Source organism: Choloepus didactylus, chromosome 6 (assembly GCF_015220235.1).
Source record: "Choloepus didactylus isolate mChoDid1 chromosome 6, mChoDid1.pri, whole genome shotgun sequence".
Taxonomy (NCBI): Eukaryota; Metazoa; Chordata; class Mammalia; order Pilosa; family Megalonychidae; genus Choloepus; species Choloepus didactylus.
In genome coordinates this window covers 141,758,316-141,782,029 of record NC_051312.1, presented here as the reverse complement: position 1 = coordinate 141,782,029, position 23,714 = coordinate 141,758,316, and the positions used below count along the sequence as shown (strand labels likewise).

Sequence of the window (23,714 nt, the reverse complement as noted above, 5' to 3'; positions counted from 1 at the left end):
AAGGGACAGAAAGTGTCTACCAGGGCTGACACCATGTGTCCCCTAAGGGCGCCATACACTAACCTAGGAGATATTACGTTAGGCTACCTTAACATACATACAATTTAAAAATTTAAATGGCTTATTTTTATAAGAATGGCTTATAATTTCCTTAATAAAAGAAACAACCGATAATTGATCCAGACTAAATATAGGTATGAGAAGGGGTGGCAGACTCCCCACATTTTCAGAGTCATCTCTCGACAGACACCCTTTCCCTCAGTCGGCTGCACGACCCCCTGACTGTAAAGTGCCCACAACACTAATATGTCCCGAAGCCCCAAATATGACAACTGGCAACAAGGACTGCACCCAGGTCTAAACAATCTGGGGACAGTGACTGGGGATCGACACTCCTCAACCGGCAGCGGGGAAAAGCCTTGTGAGCCCAAAGAGGGTCTTGTGGGTTCAGTTTTGCCTTCTGGTGAACGGGTGTTAAATGTTCCTCTGCTGTAAAACTTGCCACTAGGCAATGCCTGCCAAAATTACCCTTAAAACCACTCTGACCCCACAATAATGATGAACAGGATCCAGGGAGGAGTGGGTACAGAGGATGGGGGACACCCCTGGCAACGCCCCTGGACTGTGGAGCCAACAGCCAGCTGGTGGGTCTCCACACCTGCTGGGACAGAAGAGCTCATCTCCCAAGGGTCCAGGAGCAAAGGCCGTTAATCAAAAAAAAAAAAAAAAACAGACAAAAATGATCATAAGAAAGCTTATATGCTGCTGTCCACCAACGAAGGAATTAAAAGAACTCCTCCCCTGATAGGCCCCTGGGCAGTTACCACAGAAAAGTCCACAGAATCACCAAAGGGCACATTGCCGCCCACCCCGAACTGATGTCGGCGCAGCCCATAAACCTGCAGGTCCCCTGAAGGGGCGCCCTACACCCCATGGTGCTCACCGGGTGCTTCTAGCTGGGACCGAAAATCATGCCCAAGTCCCACGGGCTCACCTTCAGTCCAAGGCGCTGAGTCCTGGGGGCGGTGGAAGGATGACCTGAGGGCCCCGGGTCGCCACCGGCTACACCACAGGCGCCGCGGGTCACACCCGGTGTGAGGGAGAGAAGCAGCCGCCGCCGCCAGGGCGCGCTCGGAGGAGGAGGAGCGGACCCGGATACCACGGGAATACAAGATAAAGTCCGCCCCCGGTGCGGAAGATCATCCCAGGCCTGCACAGAGGCCTGACCCTGCCCGCTGTGCTACGTGGCCCTAGGCGGAGCCTCTGCTACCCACAGGCCGAAAGATCCAACAGCTGGTAGCTGTCTCCAGAGCGGTTACGTTATGATCATTACTTAAAGACCCGCCAAGATTATCCAACAACACAGTCAGGTGGGGTCTTACGAGCACGGAGAACAGATATAAAACTGTCCTGCACCTTGTTACAGTGGCTATTATAGCCTTGCGCTTGGCCCATCCCTACAGGAGTCAGCTTACCTCAGAGCCACCTGTGGCTACTGCACCACTGAGGGAGGCCAAGAGCTGCCTCCGCACCTGGGTTATGCTCCGCCCCTACAGGGCCAACACAACTGAACAAATCCCAATCAAGCTACTCTGGTCCTGATACCTTACAGTTATTTTTGAGCAGAACCTAGCCACAAAGAAATCCAACTCTATTGGCCCTAGTGGCCACAGCCCCCAAGCAAATCAATCCTCAACACCCTAAAAAATAAAAAAAAAACACAGATCCTCCAGCCGTTCTAGCTGTTCATGGCAACAGCCTGCCCTCGCACCCAGGAACAACTTGTAAAAAATGTTTCATCCTGAACTTCGTTCCCTGGGGAATGGAGTCTCAACTTTGTCTTCCAGTACTTCTATTGATGTTAGTTTTACCATCATTTTTAATGTACAAGAGTACATTTTGTCCTCTTACAAAACCTTTTCTTGAGTTTTCTTCTCCTTTCATTGTCTGTTTTCTTCAGATTCTTTCTTCAGCATGTTTATTTTCTGTTAGACATGCTGTTTGAATGTCTCAGCTTACTAGCCCATGCCTAAACGTTTAGGAAAGGATTCTACATGATGACCACCATCTCTAGGGGCATGTGCTTGGCAACTGTGAGCCTCTCTGGTCAGTTCAGTAGGTGACCCTAGTGGCAATGCCATTAGGTCTATTATCACTGAAATGTTTGAGGTCTGGCAAAGGGCCTTCCAATCTCTTTGGAGGACATAAAACTAGTTTTCAGAATCCTGTTAGCTGTGCTGAGTATACGAAGAAAGCTAGAGGTGTCAAAACTTCAACTGCATTGCCCTATTTTCAGTATGGGAAACCCACTCTCACACGTTCTTACAAACTGTAATTTAGAAACTTTTTGAGATTACTTTAAGAATAAACCTATCATCTTTTACTGGGGTTAAAATGGAGTCCATGGGTAGCATGTAGTAGTAGAGGAGACCTGAAAATCCAATTACTCCTGAAATACACTTTCAACCTTCCCTCTTGTTTGTTCCCACCTTCAACATTTCCTCAAAAGATAGCTTGTACCACCAAATTCTGAACATATGAGACACTGCATGGCATTAACTGGGTGTCTTCTCATTCTCCAGTTCTTTCTTAATGTCAGGTTTTATGAGTATTATTTTAAAACTGATCATTGATATACTTTCCAACATCAAAAACTAATTAGCACACTGAACATAAAGGAGAAAAACAGAACTAAGATTAGAAAGTTGGGAAAACATACTGATACAGATTCTGACACTAAGGACAAAAAGAAGAAAAGGCACTTATTATACTCTAGATATTAAATTCATTTCTCAAAGTATGTGTTAGAAATTCTGAAATTACAAGAATTCAGCAAATAAGCATTAAAATTGTAAATCTATTAAGTAAATAGATATATTGTAAACACTTTGGCAATAGTAAATGGAAGCTTTCTTACAAATAAGAAAGGAACTGGTAGTTACAATAAATAGAATGCTCTTGGTTTCCAATAAAAGGTATCAACATAAACTCTAAGTTTTAAAATACACTGACAAAAGCAGATATATAAATAGATACACATATATGCCTTTCCTTGATCTCTGCTGAGATCCTAGAAGCAATAGCACTTAGAAGCAATAAGCAACCATACCTACTTTTGAGATCGTGGCTTCTAAATAACATTTTCAAATAAAAAGACCCAGGAGTGCTTGAAGAAATGGCTGAATTCAGGGCAAAGGTGAGAGTGGAATAGCTTGTGGTACCAGAAAACAAGGAAATACTTAACCATTAAAACACATGCCAAAGGGACCAAGAGCAAGCCTGAAGGGCTTCCCAATGTACAAATAGGAAAGAATTTGAGCAATAAAAGAAATGATGGCAATGGATTATAACTCATAATAAGAAATAATTATCTGTGAAACCATACATATATTTTGAAAATTAATGAATCAATAATAGAGATAGACAGATACTTGAAAGAAAAGTAGATATTCCAATTAATATATAGAGAATTCATGGTGAAAAATTTTTAAAAGACATCATTTGGAAAATACCTAAGTAATTATTCTTTCAGGTATGAATCATCAGTGCATGCTAAAATTAGTTGGCAAGAATAAAGAGAAACAAGATATTTGTCTAGGCTTAGGAATATATCCAACAAGGTAATTTTAATTACAAGGTAAAAATAACAACTTTACAGTGGAGAGTCCTAAACATGTCAACATAAGCAATTGATAAAAATTAATATTATCGATAATAACACCTAATCTGAAGTAAGAAGGGCACAATGTCACTTCTTTGAAATTCTTGCCAAAAATGCATAACCTGAAATTAATTATGAGGAAACTTCAGACAAATCCAGTGGGCCATTTTACAAACTTATTAGTTAAAACTCTTTAAAAAGAGTGAATGCCATGCAAGACAAATAAGACTGATAAATTGTCCCAAATTGGAGAAAAATAAAATACATGAAAACTAAATGCAATGTGTGATCCTGTATAACATCATGGATAAAAAAATAAAAAATGAAATTTAAAAAAGAACATGATTACGACTATTGGTTACATCTGAATAAAGTCTAAGAAGCAATATTAGTTTTCTGATTTTGAAAACCACGCTGAGGTTAGTTACGAGGTTAATTTTAGAGAAGTTGGATGAAGGACAGGATTTCTGTAAACAATTTTTGCAGAAGTTTTTGTAAAAGAAAATATTAAAAATGAAAATAAAATTAAATATTTAAATGGTTATATTTTGGTGACTTACTGAACAGTAAAAACATTAATCCCCAAAATTACTTGTATTTTTTTAATTGATGTAGTTTTAAATTATATCTTATTATTTATAATTAAAAATATTTTTATTGTTATTGAAAACAGATAATACAATTCAACAAGTATGTGTTGTCTACCCAGGATCTCTGACACTCTAAATATACAAAGCATGAAAAACACTGGAGAAATATAAGAAGTATAGACTTTATCAATCAAGTTTTATTGACTTACTATTGAGACAGAGTTTAAGAAAGTTCACAAAATATTTCTAGGAATATAGCTTATTATGATAAAAATATACCTTTGTTTCATGATAAATCATGTTTAAAAGAAAAACAATAGTGTTCTAGTTTGCTAATGCTGCAGAATGCAAAACACCAGAGACGGATTGGCTTTTATAAAAAGGGGGTTTATTTGGCTACACAGTTACAGTCTTAAGGCCATAAAGTGTCCAAGGTAACACATCAGTAATCCGGTACCTTCACTGGAGGATGGCCAATGGCGTCCGGAAAACCTCTGTTAGCTGGGAAGGCACGTGGCTGGTGTCTGCTCCAAAGTTCTAGTTTCAAAATGGCTTTCTCGCAGGACGTTCCTCTCTAGCAAGCTTGCTCCTCTTCAAAACGTCACTCACAACTGCACTCCATTCAGTCTCTTTGAGTCAGCACGTTTATATGGCTCCACTGGTCAGGGCCCACACTCAATGGGTGGGGCCACGCCTCCATGGGAGTATCCCACCAGAGTCACCACCCACAGCTGGGTGGGGCACATCTCCATGCAAACAACCTAATTCAAACGTTCCAACTTAATCCCCACTATTCTGTCTGCCCCACAAGATTGCATCAAAGAATATGGCTTTTTCTGGGGGACATAATACATTCAAACCAGCACAAATAGCTAACATGTTTAATCTAATTGAATATGTATTATTTTTCTTTAAGTGAAAACAAAATTCATATTAAGCATTATATGCTCTTTTTCAAAAGGTTAACGTCATTTTAGATTGCAATTTTTATTGCATTTATTGGGACCATGAGATACATATAATTTCTTCTCAGATACATATTATTATTACATAATATTTTATTATTGTTATTAAAATAAGATGACCCAATTAAACCAGTATTTCTTAACCACCAAGTGATCTAAATACACATAGCAGCAAAGCATTAGAGAATTAAAAATATAGCTTCTACACTGAAGATGTCTATTGTATTATTGGTGAGATAGCAGTCAAGCTCAAATAGTGTTTCTAGGAACATAGTTAATTATCATTAACATACACATTTTTTCATTACAAGTCTTGATAAAAATGAGTAAAATAATTGCCAAAATTAAATGGCTAAAATGATTCATCTACCTTAATGTGCAATATTTTTCTTATGTAGAGACACTTTTTTTCAATAGGTAAACAATTTTATCAAAAGGGACAGAAATGAAAAGAAAAAACAGAAGAAAACTGTAGACTAGGTAAAGTATTTTCTGTAAGTACAGGTGAGCGGAAGTCAGGCAGGTTGATATTGGGGTCAGGGAATGGGGCATGAGTGGACATTTAAGCCTTAGTCAAGGATTCAGCAATGCTAAATATCTAAAAAACAAACCAGCTATGCTAAAACTCACAATACCTACCTGTTGAGTGGAGATGAGAAAATTAGTTGAAATAAACATTATAAAATTTTTAAATTGTTGCTTGATACACTAGTTTAAGCATTTTTAGAGAATTTCACTGGTTTCTTCAGAAGAAAAATAATCCAACATGCCATTCCAGACAAGAAATTCTTACAATTGGATTCATTCACCAGATGTTTCTCTTCTATTATAATTGCTTGCACAGCTGCAATTTCAGGTTTTTATACCTTAAAATCCCTATGGGGGTAGCTTATAGAAGCCACATAAACAGGTAAGATTAAATTGTTCCGCAGGTCATCCAGAACTCTGGGTTCTATCTTTCTTTAAGCAAATAACTTAAGCTCTCATCTTACCAAAGAAATCTTGTGATCTACATAATATTTCAAGGGACTTCCAGCAGAGAGAGGATAGGGGTGGGTAGGGGATATCATTTTCCCATCATTTTCTTTCCTAAGTATTACATAAAACTCACTGTTTTATCTCCTGAAGGTGCAGTCCTCTACTCGATTCCCCAAGTATGTGGACAAACTGAATCCTCCTTTATTCCCCTGAACACTAAAGATGAATGGTTGCTGGACACTATAGTTTTACCAAGCTCAATGGACAGTGAGGACAACTACAGAATTCTACAATACAGGATACAACCTCAGTTGGAAATGCAGTCTGTAAACCCTCATTTGCTTTTCCCCAATGAGGGGCCTCTTATTCACCATATGTCCCTGTTGACCTTGGCTTAATGACATGCCACTGGTCTCCTTTCTCTCCCCTGCCACGTGCTTTTGAATCACTAGCCCATGCAAATGTTCCGAATTTATTTTACGTATTTCACAGAAAAGCAGTTTTTCATTTAATCCAATTGTCTTGCAACTATAACAGCAAAGCAGGCCTCGTCTTTGTCAGTAAAAACAGACAAAGTGTTCTCCTAAAGAAACAAATTCAAAGCATCATTTCTATTTAAAAACTTGAAATGATGTCCCATTTGTCATATTTATTGAAATAAAAGTAATAAAATAAAGTGGAAGCAAAGCATACTAGAAAGAACAAATACTTAAAATGGGGAGACTAAGTCCATGCTTTTCATTAACACCCTTGGTTCCAGCTTCCTCTCCAAGCAAAACTCATATATTGACCATCTATCACATACTTGTTTGGGTGTTCAAAGATAAATAAGAAATCTCCAGGCAGTAGAACATTAGGATACAGTTGAAGTCTGTAAGTAACCTTCTATGTTGGTGGAACACTGTCATTTTAAGGAGACACTTCTGTTCATGAAGGAAGCAAAGGAAGGAATAGACAGATAGTTTGACTCATGCTTCTAATGGCACATTACAACTGATACGTGTCCCAGAGCCACCCTCCAATGAAAAAGGTTAACATAGAGATAGTTTATTTGATAATTTGCAGACTCATTCACCTTTTTCCAGGAGATCATTAAAAGCTCAAACTGACAAGGAAAGTAACAGAGGTAATAAATTCATTCCTTAACATTATACTTAAACAGGATAAAAGGTAAGAAGGAGAAGAACTGTCCATAAATATTAAGGAGGAAGACCTATTCGTAAAATGGAAATACATTTCCTTCTCAATGGAAAGAAAGAAATTGGACAGGAAGGCTGCCACCAAAAAGTGTTGTAATTATACATCTAGCATCTCCCTGTCCTAAAACTACTTCAACAAAGAGAAACAGACTGATCAAAATATTCTACTTGTCAGAGTTTTTCTCATGGCAAGTTTCACATCTTTATTCCTCAAGCTATAGATTAAGGGGTTCATCATGGGAACAACAGTGGTGTAAAACACAGAAGAGATTTTTCCCCCATTCACAGAACTGGCTGAAGATGGCTGGAGATACACAAATGACACTGATCCAAAGAACAGAGAAACAGCCATTATGTGGGAACTGCAGGTGCTGAAGGCTTTGGACCTGCCCTCAGTGGAATTCATGTGGAGGATGGTGCAGATAATGAAACCATAAGAGATAAAGATGGTGAGACAGGTCACAATGATGTTGATGCCCCCCACAATGAACAACACCAGCTCATTGACATAGATGCTCTTGCAGGAGAGCTGGAGCATAGGGAGGATGTCACAGAAAAAATGGTTGATGGTGTTGGCATCACAGAAGGTCAGTCTCAGCATGCATCCAGTGTGGGCCATAGCACCAGAAAATGCCATCAAGTATGAACCAAGAATAAGGTTGACACACATTTTAGGGGACATGGCAATGTTATACAGGAGTGGGTTACAGACAGCCACATAGCGATCATAGGCCATTGATGTCAGCACATAGCACTCAGAGGTGGCAAAAAAACAGAAAAAGTAGAGCTGAACCATACATGAAATATAAGACATAATATTCTTCCTTGATATGAAGTTGATGAGCATTTTGGGAGTAATAACAGAGGAATAACAGAGGTCTATGAAGGACAAGTTAAAGAGGAAAAAGTACATGGGGGTGTGAAGGTGGGAATTCAGGCCAATTAAAGTTATCAAGCCCAAGTTTCCCAACACAGTGACCATATACGCTGCTAAAAACAGGAAAAGCAGGGGGAGTTGGAGATCTGGATGATCTGTTAATCCCACCAGAATGAATTCAGACACAAAAGAACCATTTCCAGTAGCTATACTGGTCTGGAGGATCTGTGGGCACAAAGAAAAGTGTTATTGTAGAGGGTAATCCAGATGTCCTCATAATATCCCCTTCCACAAGAGTGGGCTCTACAGTAAAAATGTCTGAGACTAACCCAACATGGACCCATAGAATCTCTTTACTACTATCATTATATTGAATGAAACTGACTTCTGCTTCATAGAACCCTAAGCTAAATATAATCAAGAGGACCATCAACAAAGCCTGCAGAGTGAAAGAAATTGATGCCATAGAAAACATGAAAGGTGGAAAAACAAGGGAGACAGAAGATGGACTAGTACAGAACTTATTTTCTCATCTCATATGCTCATCCATCTAAGATTTCCCTTCATCAGTAAAACTGGAGGAAAAGGAACTAGCTACCTGGAGGTGGTTTTTAATGAACTTAGACACTGATGGGATAGGAACCATGAACATTGTTTCCAGATCAAAACAACAGAACAAGATCCAAGTAGAGGTTCTGCAGCTGCCACAAGTCACAGAGTAAAAACCATAAATCTACAAGAGTGAGTTCCTTCAAGGAGAGGAAACATATCCTGAGAAAGAGGAAGTCTGGTGCTCCTATTGACTCTTAACATACTCTTCTTCCCTCAAACAGATTCTTCCACCTAATTCACTGCAAGACTATACAACATGTCAGAGAAAGGCATGTGTCTTAAACCCTAGACTTCAATCTCAAAATATGGAGGACACAATATGAGTGGAATTCAGGAACTCACCATCCTTAGACCGGAATGCCTCTGAGCCTCCTGATCACTCTTATTTACCCCCATGGTCCTGGAAAGACAATTTTCAACTCATTTATTTCATTTCCTTTGACTCTGAAAGGATTTATAGCAGACAATTTCCAATATGCCCTAGAAATCATTCTAAGCTACAGATCATAATTTCTAATTTTAACTTTGAGTCATCTCAAGCAGTAGAAAACAAAAGCCTTCTTTATTATTATCACATTTGTTCCTTGACAAGCTCAGGAGACTGAATGTGAGTTTAATGATACAATCCACTTTGTTATAAACAGGAGAGAAGTTTGCTTAGCTTTTTCCCTAGGGGACAGATTCCAAGTGTAAATAGGGAAATAACCTGGACCACATTATGTCTTTAGTTCTTCAGGGACCAATATTTTCCTCAAGTTTGCACTTACCTCTTGGGATTGTACATGCACCATTGCAGAAATAAAAAGAAAACTCCCATCTCCCTGTCACCTTAAACTCTAAAGAAAAATCTACCTATTGTATTATTCTATAACATCATTCTTCCCACATTCTACTGTAGATTTTTCTGCAAGTGTTTTGACTCCAGGGTTCTATATGTCTATATTTAACAATTGTCAAGCATTGCTGTAACTGACATCAGGTTTTGTCTTTTCTAAGATATCTCCAAAATAAAATGTAAATGCCTCCTGTTTCTCTAAAATCTTTACTTCTAAACACCTACGGGAATTTTTTATCTTCTCACTACTGTGCGAGTTAGACAGCATTTGGTTAACTCTTAACCACCACAATTCCTGACTCTAACACCTTGGGCAAGTCACTTCAACTCTGCCTCACAAAATCTGTGAGATAAGGATGGTGTTCTGGTTTGCTAATGCTGCTATTATGCAAAGTACCAGAAATGGATTGGCTTTTATAAAGGGGGGTTATTTGGTTACAAAGTTACAGTATTATGACCATGAAAATGCCCAAAGAAAGATATCAACAGTAGGGTACCTTCACTGAAAAACACCAATGGCATCTGGAAAACCTCTGTTAGCTGGGAAGGCACATGGCTGGTATCTGCTTTCTCTTAGGTTATGTTTCAAAATGGCATTCTCCAAAATGTCTCTAGGCTTAGCTTCTTGGAGCAAACTCTGGGATAGTATCTCCAAAGCATCAGCAAAAATCTGTTTTCAATGGCCATATCCAAAAAGTCTCTCTTAGCTGCTCTCCAAAATGTCACTCTCAGCTGCTCTGTGCTCCTTCTGTTTGTGAGCTCTTTTATAGGGCTACAGTGATTAAATCAAGACCCACCCTGTATAAGTGGGTTCCACATCTCCATGGAAATAATTTAATCAAATGCTTCACCCACAGTGATTCACTTCACATCTCCACAGAAACAACCTAATCCAAAGATTGCAGCATAATCAGCACTAATACATCTGTCCCCACAAGATAGCATTAAACAATATGGCTTTTGGCAAAACATAATATATCCAAACTAGCACAGATAGGAATAATAGCATCCCTCTCATCGATTTGTTGTGACAGTTAATTTAACTAATATAAGTGCTTAGAACAGTGCCTGACAAAAGGTAGATAGTCCATAAGTATCAGCTATCATGATTAATGTTCTCATAGATTCCAGTAGATGCTCAATCATTACACTCATCAAACATTATTCTTTTCCTTTGAGTTTCTTGCTCTCCTATAAACTATAAGCTCTGTAAGGACAAAGACCACATCTCTCTTATTTACTACTTTGCTCCTGGTGCTAAATCCAGTATAGGGAAGGTAGTAGATACTCAATAAATATTTCTGTAAATTAAACTCTTCTCTGGATGAAAACCCATAGAATATTTTACATATTCCTCACATGCTAAGCACTAGAGTCTACCACCAAAACATCCTCCAACCTTTACCACAGCTACCACCAAAATTTAAGCACTTTTTAGATTTTAATTAACCTATGTTACAGTATTCTAGAATTTCCTACATACTCACCTTAATCCAGCCATCTACACAGCTGCTAGAATAACCTACGAAAGCACAGTCCTATCATTTCCTAGCTCAACAACTTTGAGTGTTTCTCCTTTATCCACTGGGCGTTTTTGAAACTATGTAATTACAGTGTAAGTCCCCTTGGTTAAATTTCACAGATGCACCATGATAAATAAGGTTTATTTTGGGAATGTAAGTTTGTTTTAATTTCTGAATACCTACCAGTGTTATTCACCATATCAACAGGTAAAGAAATAAAACTACGTGATAATCAGATAGAAACAGAAAACACATTGAATAAAATTTAGTACTCATTCACTAAGATAGATGGATAGATAAATATATAATTGTTAAATCGACAAAGACAGGTGTGAATTTATGTATGCTTATATAAAAATAGAATGGGACTTCTCAACATGATGAAGGACATCTACAATAACTCTACTGGAAATTTCACAATTAAAGGCAAAAGGGTGTGCCTGTAATTCCTAAATTCAGAAGAAAAGCAAAGATTTCTACTCCTAATATGACTCTTTAACACTGTACTGTAAGTCCTAGACAGTGTTTTAAGGCAAGAAATATAAATAAATGGCATTCATATTGGAAAAGAAGAAACAAGCTTATCTGTATTAGCAAATAACTTTATTGTCTACAACAGAAATATGTACAAATCTAAAAAATTCTACTAGAATTGGGGGAATTTATAAAAGTTACACAATATCAGGCAAATATTATTTCTATATATGTGCAACAAATAATTGGAAATAAAAATTTTCAAAAAGGAGCTCCATTTATAACACCAAAAATATGAAATACTTATGTATGAATATAACAAAATGTGAGTAATATCTGTGCAATGCACAGTGTGAAATATTAATGAAGTCAAAGAAAACATACAAATTAATAAGCTATATACATTTACAGGTTAAAATATCCAATATTGTTAAGATGTTTAGTCCTTCATCTCCAAACTGATATATACAGCCTATGAAATCACATGAATTAGAAAGGTGATTCTCACATTTCCATGAAAAGTAAAAGGACATCATCAACATGTGGCATAAATGGTGACTGAAAACTTCTCCCCAGATAGTCAGCAAAAAATGGGGATAACTTGATTTGTACAAAACTCTGGAGGAAGGTACAGACTGGAGAAGGACCCTACAAATGCCAAAGTGAAGAAACTGAAAAACATAAGGCAGGAAAACTCCATTCTGAACTAGTTGGTCCTCTCCCATCTCTTCCCCTGCTGTCACACAGCTCACAAGGAGCACAGAAACAGCAGTCAGGATTCTTCTCACATCACAGTGGGGTCACAGCCTGCAAAATCTCTCACAGCAGTGAAACAGATCCCTACTGTTTGGATAGGGGATGGGGAAGGACATTTCAAGGCCCAGATAAGCAAAGGATGAAGAGTCTGAGTAAACGTGGGCAGAGACTGTTTCCAGCCCTGGGTCTGGAAGCCCTTCTCCCACCCTTGAGGGGTACAGTAGCTGGCAGCCCAAACCTTGCCTGAGGGATGGCTGGAAACTGTGGCAGCTGGGGAAATCCTCTGCCACAGGTATAGTGAGGGACACAGGCCCAAACAGAGTCAGATTTTGCCTGGCAAAGTAAGGGCAGAAGAACCCCAAAGCTTCAAACCTGCCTGGTCAGATGGGATTGTAATTCAGTCCCACCCAGTCAGACACAACTGGAGCTACAGGAGAAAATCCAGCCCTCCCAAGTCAGATGCAGCCTTGGATCCAGAAGGTAAACACTTATCGAAGATGACTAAGTCACCAAATAGTGCCATGTGCTGGGCAGAATGGGAAGTGTAAGGGAATTGCAGAACTTCTCAGAACCTCTCCAGACCTTATCCTAGGTCCACTGGAGCTGCTCTACACCCATACACAGGAATCCAGCCCACTTTAAGTTCAGAAATATGGAAAACCCAATAGTTAAATCAGTGCTCTAAAACAAACCTTGGGCTTGCTGGCCACTAAAAAACAGCACCACTGGGAGCCAGCAGACTTGTTTTACCCACACACAGAGACCCTGCTGTTGGACCCAGTGCCTACCTCCCTGAGACAAGCTGCTGTGGACACCTGGTTTTGTGGGGAGACTGGGGTGAAGAGCTAAGCTGAAAATTGGCTGTAGACAGACAAAAAGAACAGATAGTGATCAAAGCCAACCAGCAAGAAACCACTAGGCACAAGAGAGAAAACAAACTCCAGAAAAAACTAATGAAGAAAATCAGATATCTAGACAGCAAAAAATCATGAGTCATACAAGGAAGCACAAATATATGGACGAGCCAAGGAAAAAACTAACACTTGAACTTAGATACAGGAGTCAAAAAAACTAATTGAAGATGTTCAAACAAATCTTCTACATCAAATCAACTATTTGACAGAAAATGTGGCAAAAGGGATGAACAATATAAAGAATACACATACAGGGTTTCCATACAGAAGAACTCAAAAGCTTTAAAAGGCAAATGACAGAACTTAAGGTAAGGAAAAGCACAATAAAACAGATGAAAAACACAATGGAGACATACAACAGCAGACTTAAAGAGGAAGGAGAAAGGATTAGTGAACTAGAGGACAAGACATATGAACTCCTACACATAAAATAACAGACAAGGGAAAAGAATGGAAAAATATGAGCAGGGTCTCAGGGAACTGAATGACACATGAAGTGCATGAATATATGTGTTATAAGTGCCCCAGAAGGAGAAGAGAAGGGAAAGGAGGCAGAAAGGATGACAGAAGAAATGAACAATGAAAACTTCCCAACTCTTGTGAAAGGCATAAAATTACAGGTCCAATAAGCATAGCATACCATAAGAAGAATTGACCCAAATAGACTTATTCCAAGACATTTACTACTCAGATTGTAAAATGTCAAAGAAAAGAGAGAATTCTGAAAACAGTAACAGAAAAATGATCCATCACATACAAGGGAAGATTGATAAGACTAAGTGAGGTTCTCTCAGCAGAAACCATGGAGGTGAGACGGCAGTGGTATGATATATTTAAGACACTGAAAGAAAAAACTGCCAACCAAGAATTCTTTATCTGAAAAACTGTCCTTAATAAATGAGGGAGAGTTTAAATATTTACAGATAAACAGACACTGAGAGAGTTCATGAACAGGAGATATGCTCTACAAGAAATACTAAAGGGAGCACTTCAGACATATAGGAAAAGATAGCAGAGAGAGATTTGGAGAAGAGTGTAGAAAGAAAGATTAGTAGTAAGTGTAACTAAAAGGGTAAAAAGAAATTAAAAAAATAAGATACGGCATATAAAATCCAAAAGGAAAAAATGGTTGAAGAAAGTTTGTCTTTACAGTAATCACATTAAATATTAATGGATTAAAATACCTAAACAAAAGACACCGATTGGCAGAGTGGAAAACAGGATCCATCTATATGCTGGCTACAAGAGCATCACATAAGGCCAAGGACAAAACCAGGTTGAAAGTGAAAGCCTGGAAAAAGATATTTCATGCAAACAACAAACAGAAAAGAGTGGGAGTCACTATAGTAATATGAGACAAATTAGACTTCAAATGTAAAGTAATTAAAAGACACAAAGAAGGACATCATGTATTAATAAAAGGGACAATCCATCAAGAAGACATGAAAATCATAAATATCTATGCACCAAGCCAGAATGCCCCAAAATACATGAGGCAAACACTGGCAAAACTGAAGGGAGAAGTAGACACTTCTACAATACTAATGGGAGACTTCAATACACCACTCTCATCAACAGATAGACCATCTAGACAGAAAATCAATAAGGAAACAGATTTTAAATGAACTAGACTTAACAGAAATTTACAGAACACTGAAACCAACAATATCAGGATATACATTTTTCTCAAGGGCTCATGGATCTTTCTCCAGGATAGACTACATGGTGTGTCAGAAAGCAAATGTCAATGAATTTTAAAAGGTAGAAATTAGATAAAACACTCTTTTGGATCACAATGTAATGGAGTTAGAAATCAATAAGAGGTAGAAGGCAGGAAAATTCACAAATATATGGAGGCTAAACAATCTTAAACAACCAGTGGATCAAGGAAGAAATTACAAGAGAAATCAGTAAATATCTCAAGGCAAATGAAAATGAGAACACAGCATATCAAAACTTAGGGCAGTGATGGGAGGGAAATTTATAACACTAAACACCTATATTAAAAAAGAAGAAAGGGCAGGTATGCAAGTCTGGTTCAACACAAGAAAATCAATTATTGTAATACCCCACATCAATAAATTAAACAGGAAAAACAACATAATCACCTCAAATGATGTCCAAAAGGCATCTGACAAAATTCAGCATCCCTTCTTGATGAAAACACTTCAAAGGATAGGAATAGAAGGAAACTTCCACATGATAAAGGGAATGTATGAAAAACCCACAGCTAACAACATACACAATGGGGAAAGCCTGAAAGCATTCCCTATAAGATCAGGAACAAGACAAGGATGTCCACTGTCACCAATGTAATACAACATTCTGCTGAAAGTTCTCAGTTGAGAAATCAGGCTTTAAAAAATAAAAACCATCCAAATTGGAAAGGAAGAAGTAAAATTTCACTGCTAGCAGATGACATGATCCTATATTTATAAAATACCAAAAATTCTACGGTAAAGACATTTGAACTAATAAATGAGTACAGCAAAGTGGCAGGATACAAGATCAGTAAGCAAATATCAGTAGTGTTTCTATACACTAGCAAGGAGCAATCTGAAGGGGAAATCAAGAAAGAAAAACTCCATTTACACTAGCAACTGTTCTAGTTTGTTAATGCTGACAGAATGCAAAACACCAGAAATGGATTGGCTTTTATAAAAGGGGTTTTTTTTGGCTACACAGTTACAGTCTTAGGGCCATAAAGTGTCCATCAACAAAGGTCATTGGCATCCAAAAACCTCTGTTATCTAGGAAGGCACATGGCTGGCTTCAAGAAAGTCAGGTGCCTAGACAGCTCAAGATAATGAGCCATAATAGGAAACATGAAAATATGGACCAGCCAAGGGAACAAACTGCCAGTTCAACATAGATACAGGGGTTGAGGCAACTAATGCTAAATCAATTCAATGAACTGAAGGAAGAATGAATTAAAGATGTTCAAACATCTACTAAATCAATTCAAAAATAAGTCAATGAACTGAGAGAACATATAGCAAAAGAGATGAAGGATATAAGGAAGACACTGGATGACCACAATGAATAATTCATAAAGCTGAAAAAATAAATGGCAGAACTTATGGGAATGAAGGGCATAATAGAGGAGATGAAAAAGACAATGGAGGGATACAACAATAGATGTGATCAGACAGAAGAAAGGATCACTGAATTGGAAGACAAGACATTTAAATCCATACACAAAAAAGAACAGATGGTGAAAAGAATGGAAAAAATACAAGCAGGGTCTTGGGGAGCTGAGTGAGAACATGAAGTGCACGCATATGTGTCATGGGTATCCCAGAGGGAGAAGAGTGGGGAAAAGGGGCAGAAAGAATAATGCAAGAAATAGACACTGAAAATTTCCCAACTCTTATGAAAGAAAATTAGAGATTCAAGAAGTACAGAGTACCCCAAACAGATAGACCCCAATAGACCTACTCCAAGACACATACCGATCAGATTGTCCAATGTCAAAGACAAAGAGAGAATTCTGAAAGCAGCAAGAGGGAAGGGAAGCTCGATAAGACTATGTACAGATTTCCCTGCAGAAACCATGGAGGCAAGAAGACAGTGGTATGATATATTTAAGATACCGAAAGAGAAGAACTGCCAACTAAGAATTCTATGTCTGGCAAAACAGTCCTTCAAAAATGAGGGAGAGATTAAAATATTTACAGAAAAACAGACACAGAGAGAGTTTGTGAATAAGAGACTGGGGCTACAAGAAATACTAAAGGGAGTGCTACAGGCTGATAGGAAAAGACAGGAGAGAGAGGTTTGGAGAAGAGTGTGGAAATGAAGATTATCAGGAAGAGTAAAAGGAGAGACAGGAGAAAATAAGACATGACATAAAAAATCCAAAAGACAAAATGATAGAAAAAAGTACTGCCCCTACAGTAAATGTTAATGGATTCAACTCCCCAGAAAAAAGACACAGACTGGCAGAATGAATTCAAATAGGACCCATCTATATACTGTCTAAAAGAAACTCACTTTAGACACAAGGACAAAAATAGGATGAAAGTGAAAGGTTGGAAAAAGTTATTTCATGCAAACAGCAACCAGAAAAAAGTGGGAGTAGCTATATTAATATCAGACAGATTAGACTTCAAAAGTAAAACAATTAAAAAAGACAAGGACACTATATATTAATAAAGGGGTCAATTCATCAAGAAAGCATAACAATCATAAATATTTATGCACCAAGCCAGAGTGGCCAAAATTCATGAGGCAAACACTGAGAACACTGAAAGAAGAAGTAGATACTTCTACTGTAATAGTTGATGACTTCAATAAACCACTCTCATAAACGGATAGAACATCTAGACAGGAGATCAATAAGGAAACAGTGATGCTGAATTGTATGTTAAATGAACTAGACTTGACAGACATTTATAGAATACTACACCCCACAAAAGCAGGATACACATTTCTCTCAATTGCTCATGGAACATTCTCTAGGATAGACCACATGCTGGGTCATGAAGCAAGCCCCAACAAATTTAAAAATATTGATATTATAAAAAACACATTCTTGGATCAGAATGGAATGAAGTTGGAAATAAACAACAGGCAGAAGATTGTAAAATTCACAAATATATGGAGACTAAACAACACACTCTTAGAAAACCAGGGGACAAAGGAAGAAATTACAAGAGAAATTAATACCTAGAGGCAAATGACAATGAAAACACACATCAAAACTTATGGGATGCAGCAAAGGTGGTGCTGAGAGGGAGATTTATTACACTAAACCCTATATTAAAAGAGAATAGAGTGCAAAAAATTGAGGAACTAAATGTCCACCTGAAGAAACTAGAGAAAGAACAGCAAACTAATCCCAAAGCAAACAGAAGGAAAGAAACAACAAATATTAGAGCAGAAATAAATGAAACTGAGAACAGGAAGACAGTAGAGAGAATCAACAAAAGCAGAAGTTGGTTCTTTGAGAAAATAAAAACAAAATTGATGGACCCCTAGCTAGGCTAACATAAAAAAAAAGAGAGAGAGAGAGAGTGCATGCAAATAAATGCAATCAGAAATGGGAAATGACATGTAACTACTGACACTGCAGAAATAAAGGAGATAATGAAAAGGTACTATGAGTAACTATATGCTAATAAACTAGACAACTTAGATAAAATGGATAACTTCCTAGTAAAGCATAAACAACCAACACTGACTCAAGGAGAAATAGATGACCTCAACAAACCAATCACAAGTAAAGTGATTGAGTCAGTCATCAAAAAGCTCCCAAAAAACAAAACCCCAGGATCACACGGCTTCACATATGAATTCAACCAAGCAGTCAAGAAAGAATTAGTACCAGTCCTCTTCAACTTCTTCAAAAAGACTGAAGAGGAGGGCAAGTTACCCAACTCATTCTATGGAGCCAACATCACCCTAATACCAAAACAAGACAAAGATACTACAAAAAAAGAAAATTATAATCCAATGTCTTTAATGAATATAGATGCAAAAATCCTCAACAAAATATTCACAAATCAAATACAGCAGCACATTAAAAGAATTATACACCACAACCAGGTGGGGTTTAGTCCAGGTATGCAAGGCAACCCAACAAAATCCATTAATGTAATACACCACATCAATAAATCAAAGCAGAAGAACCACCTGATCATCTTGATTGATGCAGAAAAGGCATTTGACAAAATTCAACATCCTCTATGGATGAAAACACTTCAAATAATAGGAATAGAAGGGAATTTTCTCAATATGATAAGGCAATATATGAAAAACCCACAGCTAACATCTTCCCCAATGGGAAGTGACTGAAAGCTTTCCCTCTAAGACCAGGAACAAGACACAGATGCCCACTGTCAACACTGTTATTCAAAATTGTGCTGGAAGTTCTAGCTAGAGTAACTAGGAAAAAACAAAAATGAAAGACATCCAAATTGGAGAGGAAGAAGTACAACTTTCACTCTTTGCAGATAACATGACTCTATATGTAGAAAATCCAGAAAAATCGACAGTAAAGCTATTAGAACTAATCAATGAATACAGCAAAGTGGCAGGCTACAAGGTCAACATGCAAAAAATCTGTAGTGTTCTTTTACACAAGTAAGGTGTAACAAGAGGAAGAAATCAAGAAAAACATTCCATTTACAATAGCTACCATAAAGTCAAGTATTTAGGAGCAACTTAACAAAGGCCACAAAAAATCTATTCAAAGAAAACCACAAGAAACTGCTAAACGAAATCAAACAGGATGAAAAAAAATTGAAGAACATACCATGTTCATGGATTGGAATACTAAATATAATTAAGATGTCAATTGTACCTAAAATGATTTATAGATTCAATGCAATACCAATTAAAATCCCAACAACTTAATTGGCAGAAATAGAAAAAGCCATCACCAAATTTATTTGGAAGGGCAAGGTGCCCTGAATGGCTAAAAATATTTTGAGACGAAGGAAGTGGGAGGACTCACACTACCTGACTTTGACGCATATTAGCAAGCTACATTGCTCAAAACAGCATGGTACAGGCATGAGGATAGACATATCGACCAATGGAATTGAATTAAGTGTTCAGAAATATACTCTTGCATCTACGGACAATTGATCTTTGTTAAGACAGTGAAGCCAAAGCAACTGGGACCGAGCAGCTCTTCAAAAAATGGTGTTTGGAGAATTGGATATCCATTTCCAAAGAATAAAAGAGGACCCTTATCTCACACCTTATAAAAAATTAACTCAGAATGGATCAAAGACCTAAACATTAGCGCTAAGAACATAAGACTCAGAAGAAAATTAGGGCAATTTCTTAAAGATCTTGTGATAGGAGGTGGATTCCTAGACCTTACACCCGAAGCGCGAGCAACCAAAGAACAAACAGACAAATGGGATCTCTGCAAAATTACACTTTTGTACATCAAAGAACTTGGTCAGAAAGGTAAAAAGGCAGCCCACACATTGGGAGACAATATTTGGAAACCACATATAAGGGTTTAATATCCCAAATATATAAAGCATTCCTACAACTCAACAACAGAAAGACAAACAATCCCATTAAAAAATAGGCAAAAGACAAGGCAGACACTTTTATTAAGAGAAAATACAAATGGCTCAAAAACATTAAAAAAAAATGCTCAACTTCACTGGCTACTAGGGAAATGCAAACCAAAACCACAATGAGATATCATCTCACACCTACCAGAATGGCCATTATACAAAAAACAGAAAGTTACAAATGCTGGAGAGGATGTGGAGAAAGAGGCACACTTATACACTGTTGGTGGGAATGTAGAAGGGTGCAGCCACTCTGGAAGACAGTGCGGAGGTTCCTCAGGAAGCTAAGCATAGATTTGCCATATGACCCAGCTATTCCATTGCTAGGTATATACTGAGGAACTGAAACTTAAGACACAAACAGACACTTGTAAACTGATGTTTATCGCGGCATTATCCAGATAGCCAAGAGATGGAAACAGGCCAAATGTCCATCTGCAGACAAGTGGATAAACAGACTGTGGTACATACACATGATGGAATATCACACAGCTCTAAGAACAAAGACATGGAACATATAATAATGTGGATGAACCTTGAATACATTATGTTGAGCGAAGTTAGCCAGAAACAAAAGGACAAATTCTGTATGATCTCACTAATACGAAGTAACATTAATGAGCAAACTTTGAGAGTTAAAAGCTGATAACACAACCTACCAGGAGATATAAAGAGGGTAGAGATCAGGCATTTGATGCTGAAGGACTACAGAATGTTCAGCAGGATTGACAGAATAGATCCAGAAATAGATAGCATAATACTGTGTGATAGTAGCACAATATTGTAACTACACTGAACAAAGAAGTCCATGAGTAACGCTGAAAGAGGTGGGCTTGGGTAGGAGTATGAATGACACCTGAGGTAAAGACAAAAGATAAAGACTGGACTGTTTAACTTAGCAAAAATTGGAGTGGTCAATGATTGTGACTAAATGTACAAATATAAAACTGTTCTTGCATGTGGGATAACAAATGAATATCAACCACACAGTGTGTTGGAAAGGGATGGTAGTGGGGAAAAAATATAATCAAAGCAAACTGGAGTCTATGGTTAGTAGTAACATTGTAACATGCTTCCATTAAATGTAACAAAGGCAACATACCAAAGCTAAATGTGTGAGACAGGTATATAAGGGAGGGATATGGGAGTCTTGGTAGTGGTGTTGTTGGCTGACCCTAGTATTATATTGTATTGTATGATATTTTATTTTTCTTTTTATTACCAATTTATTATTCATTATAAAAAACTTCATAGTAATCAATATGTTCAAGTGCTGACTGTGGTGCTAAATGCACAACTGTATGATTATACTGCAAACAACTGATTGTACACTGTGGATAATTATATGGTATGTGAATACAGTTCTATAAAATTGGATGGAAAAATATACAGGGATAAAAGTCCCAGAGAAAACATGGTGACAGCTATGTATGTATTTACTATTGGTTAGGAGGCAGAATAGTACAGCCTTTCTGGAGGACAGTGTGGTAGTACCACATGAAGCTGAGTATGTGGGTGCCATGAGGGCCTGCAACCTCATTAGGGGGCATTTACTTGGAGACCTGAGAGCAGGGACATGAATGGACATTTGCACACTGATGTTTATGGAGAAAGTATGCATGATTTGCAACAAGTGGACGTGGCCTAAGGGTACATCGACTGAGGAACAGAATGTTGAACTCTGGTGAACTGCTGTGTGTGCATACAATGGAATACTGAGCTACCACGATAAGTAGTGAAGCTGTGAGACACGCAATGAGGTGAATGGAACCTATAGACAGCATTTTGAGTGAGCTATGCCAGAAACAAAGGCAAACACTATAATACCTCACCAATATGGATAACTACAATGTGTAAATTCAGAATCGAACCTTAGAGCACAGCCTAACAGGGGGAATGATGATTGTAATGGTCCCTAGATTGTGGGCTCTTACAGCAGTCACATCTATTCCTGAATTGTAATGGCTGTCTCCAGATACTGGGATGCTGATCCCTTTGTATGTGACCTGGTCGATCCCTGGAACTTTGGGTATCTGTGTGACACCTGAAACTCAGAGCTAGAACTCAGCAGATAAGAATGTCAGTATTAGAACAATTAGAACATACAGCAACTGTTAAAAAAGCTGAAAAAGAGCCAAGAATTCAACTAGAGATATGAATGAAGCAGACGTGCTTAGGACTAGGGCAAATATGGCCAAAGGGTAAAGGACAATACTGACTGAGTTTTAAAACTTGAAATTCCATGGGAGACCAAGGGAGAGACATTTAGTTGGTGCAAGATCTTTATTTCCTAAAAAATGTAACTCATACAGTTTGTTCAAATACCATAATTACATGGAACTTTCAATAGAAGTGAGACCTGGTAGGTTTGCATAGGTTAGTGTGAAATAGTGACACATCCCAAAGCAATGTGGACAGAGAATATAAATATATATACAGCCCCCCCCCCCAGAGGATCTGGGGGAAACAGAGGTGTTGGACTTCCTCACCTAGATTGTTGCTGATGTTTTCACAAACATTGAGGACTGGCAGCTTGGTATGCTAAGACCTCTTTCATGGGGCTTGCCCTTATGAAGCTCGTTACTGCAAAGAAGAGGCTAAATCTGCTTATAATTATGCCTAAGAGTCTCCCCCGAGTACATCTTTATTGCTCAGATGTGGCCCTGTAGCTAAGCCAACTCAACAGGTGAACTCACTGCCCTCCCCACTACATGGGATCTGACTCCCAGGGGTGTGAATCTCCCTGGCAATGCAGGATATGACTCCTGGGGATGAATCTGGACCCCAAAGATTCATCTTCTTGATGAAAAGGGGGATGGAAAATGAAATGAAATAAAGTTTCAGTGGCTGTGAGACTTCAAATGGAGTCAAGAGGTCACTCTGGTGGGCATTCTTACGCACCATATAGATAAGCCTTTTTAGTTTTAATGCACTGGAATAGCTAGAAATACCTGAAACTATCAAACTGCAACCCAATAGCCTTTACTCTTAGACAATTGTATAGCAAGGTAACTCACAAGGGGTGACAGTGTGATTTGTGAAAGTCTTATGGATCATGCTCCCTTTATCCAGTGTATGAAGGGATGAGTAGAAAAATGGTGACAAAAATCTAAGTGAAGAATGGGGTGGGGGATGATTTGTGTGTTCTTTTTTACTTTTATTTTTTATTCTTATTTTCACTTTTTCTGGTAAAAGGAAAATGTTCAAAGAATAGATTGGGGTGATGAATGCTCAACTGTATGATGGTTCTGTGAACAACTGTACACTTTGGAAGATGCTATGGTATGAGAATA

The 23,714-nt window shown here is 38.0% G+C and overlaps 1 protein-coding gene across 1 annotated transcript; it reads right to left on the bottom strand.

Moving 5' to 3' along the window:
- Positions 1 to 7,330: 7,330 nt before the first annotated feature.
- LOC119537376 (olfactory receptor 8B3-like) lies at positions 7,331 to 9,278 on the bottom strand. The gene is made up of 2 exons (XM_037839856.1): positions 9,225 to 9,278; positions 7,331 to 8,495 (listed from the first exon to the last, which is right to left on the bottom strand). Exons 1-2 carry the CDS (start codon positions 9,276 to 9,278, stop codon positions 7,548 to 7,550), a joined length of 1,002 nt encoding a protein of 333 aa, XP_037695784.1. The 3' UTR covers positions 7,331 to 7,547.
- Positions 9,279 to 23,714: the final 14,436 nt, after the last annotated feature.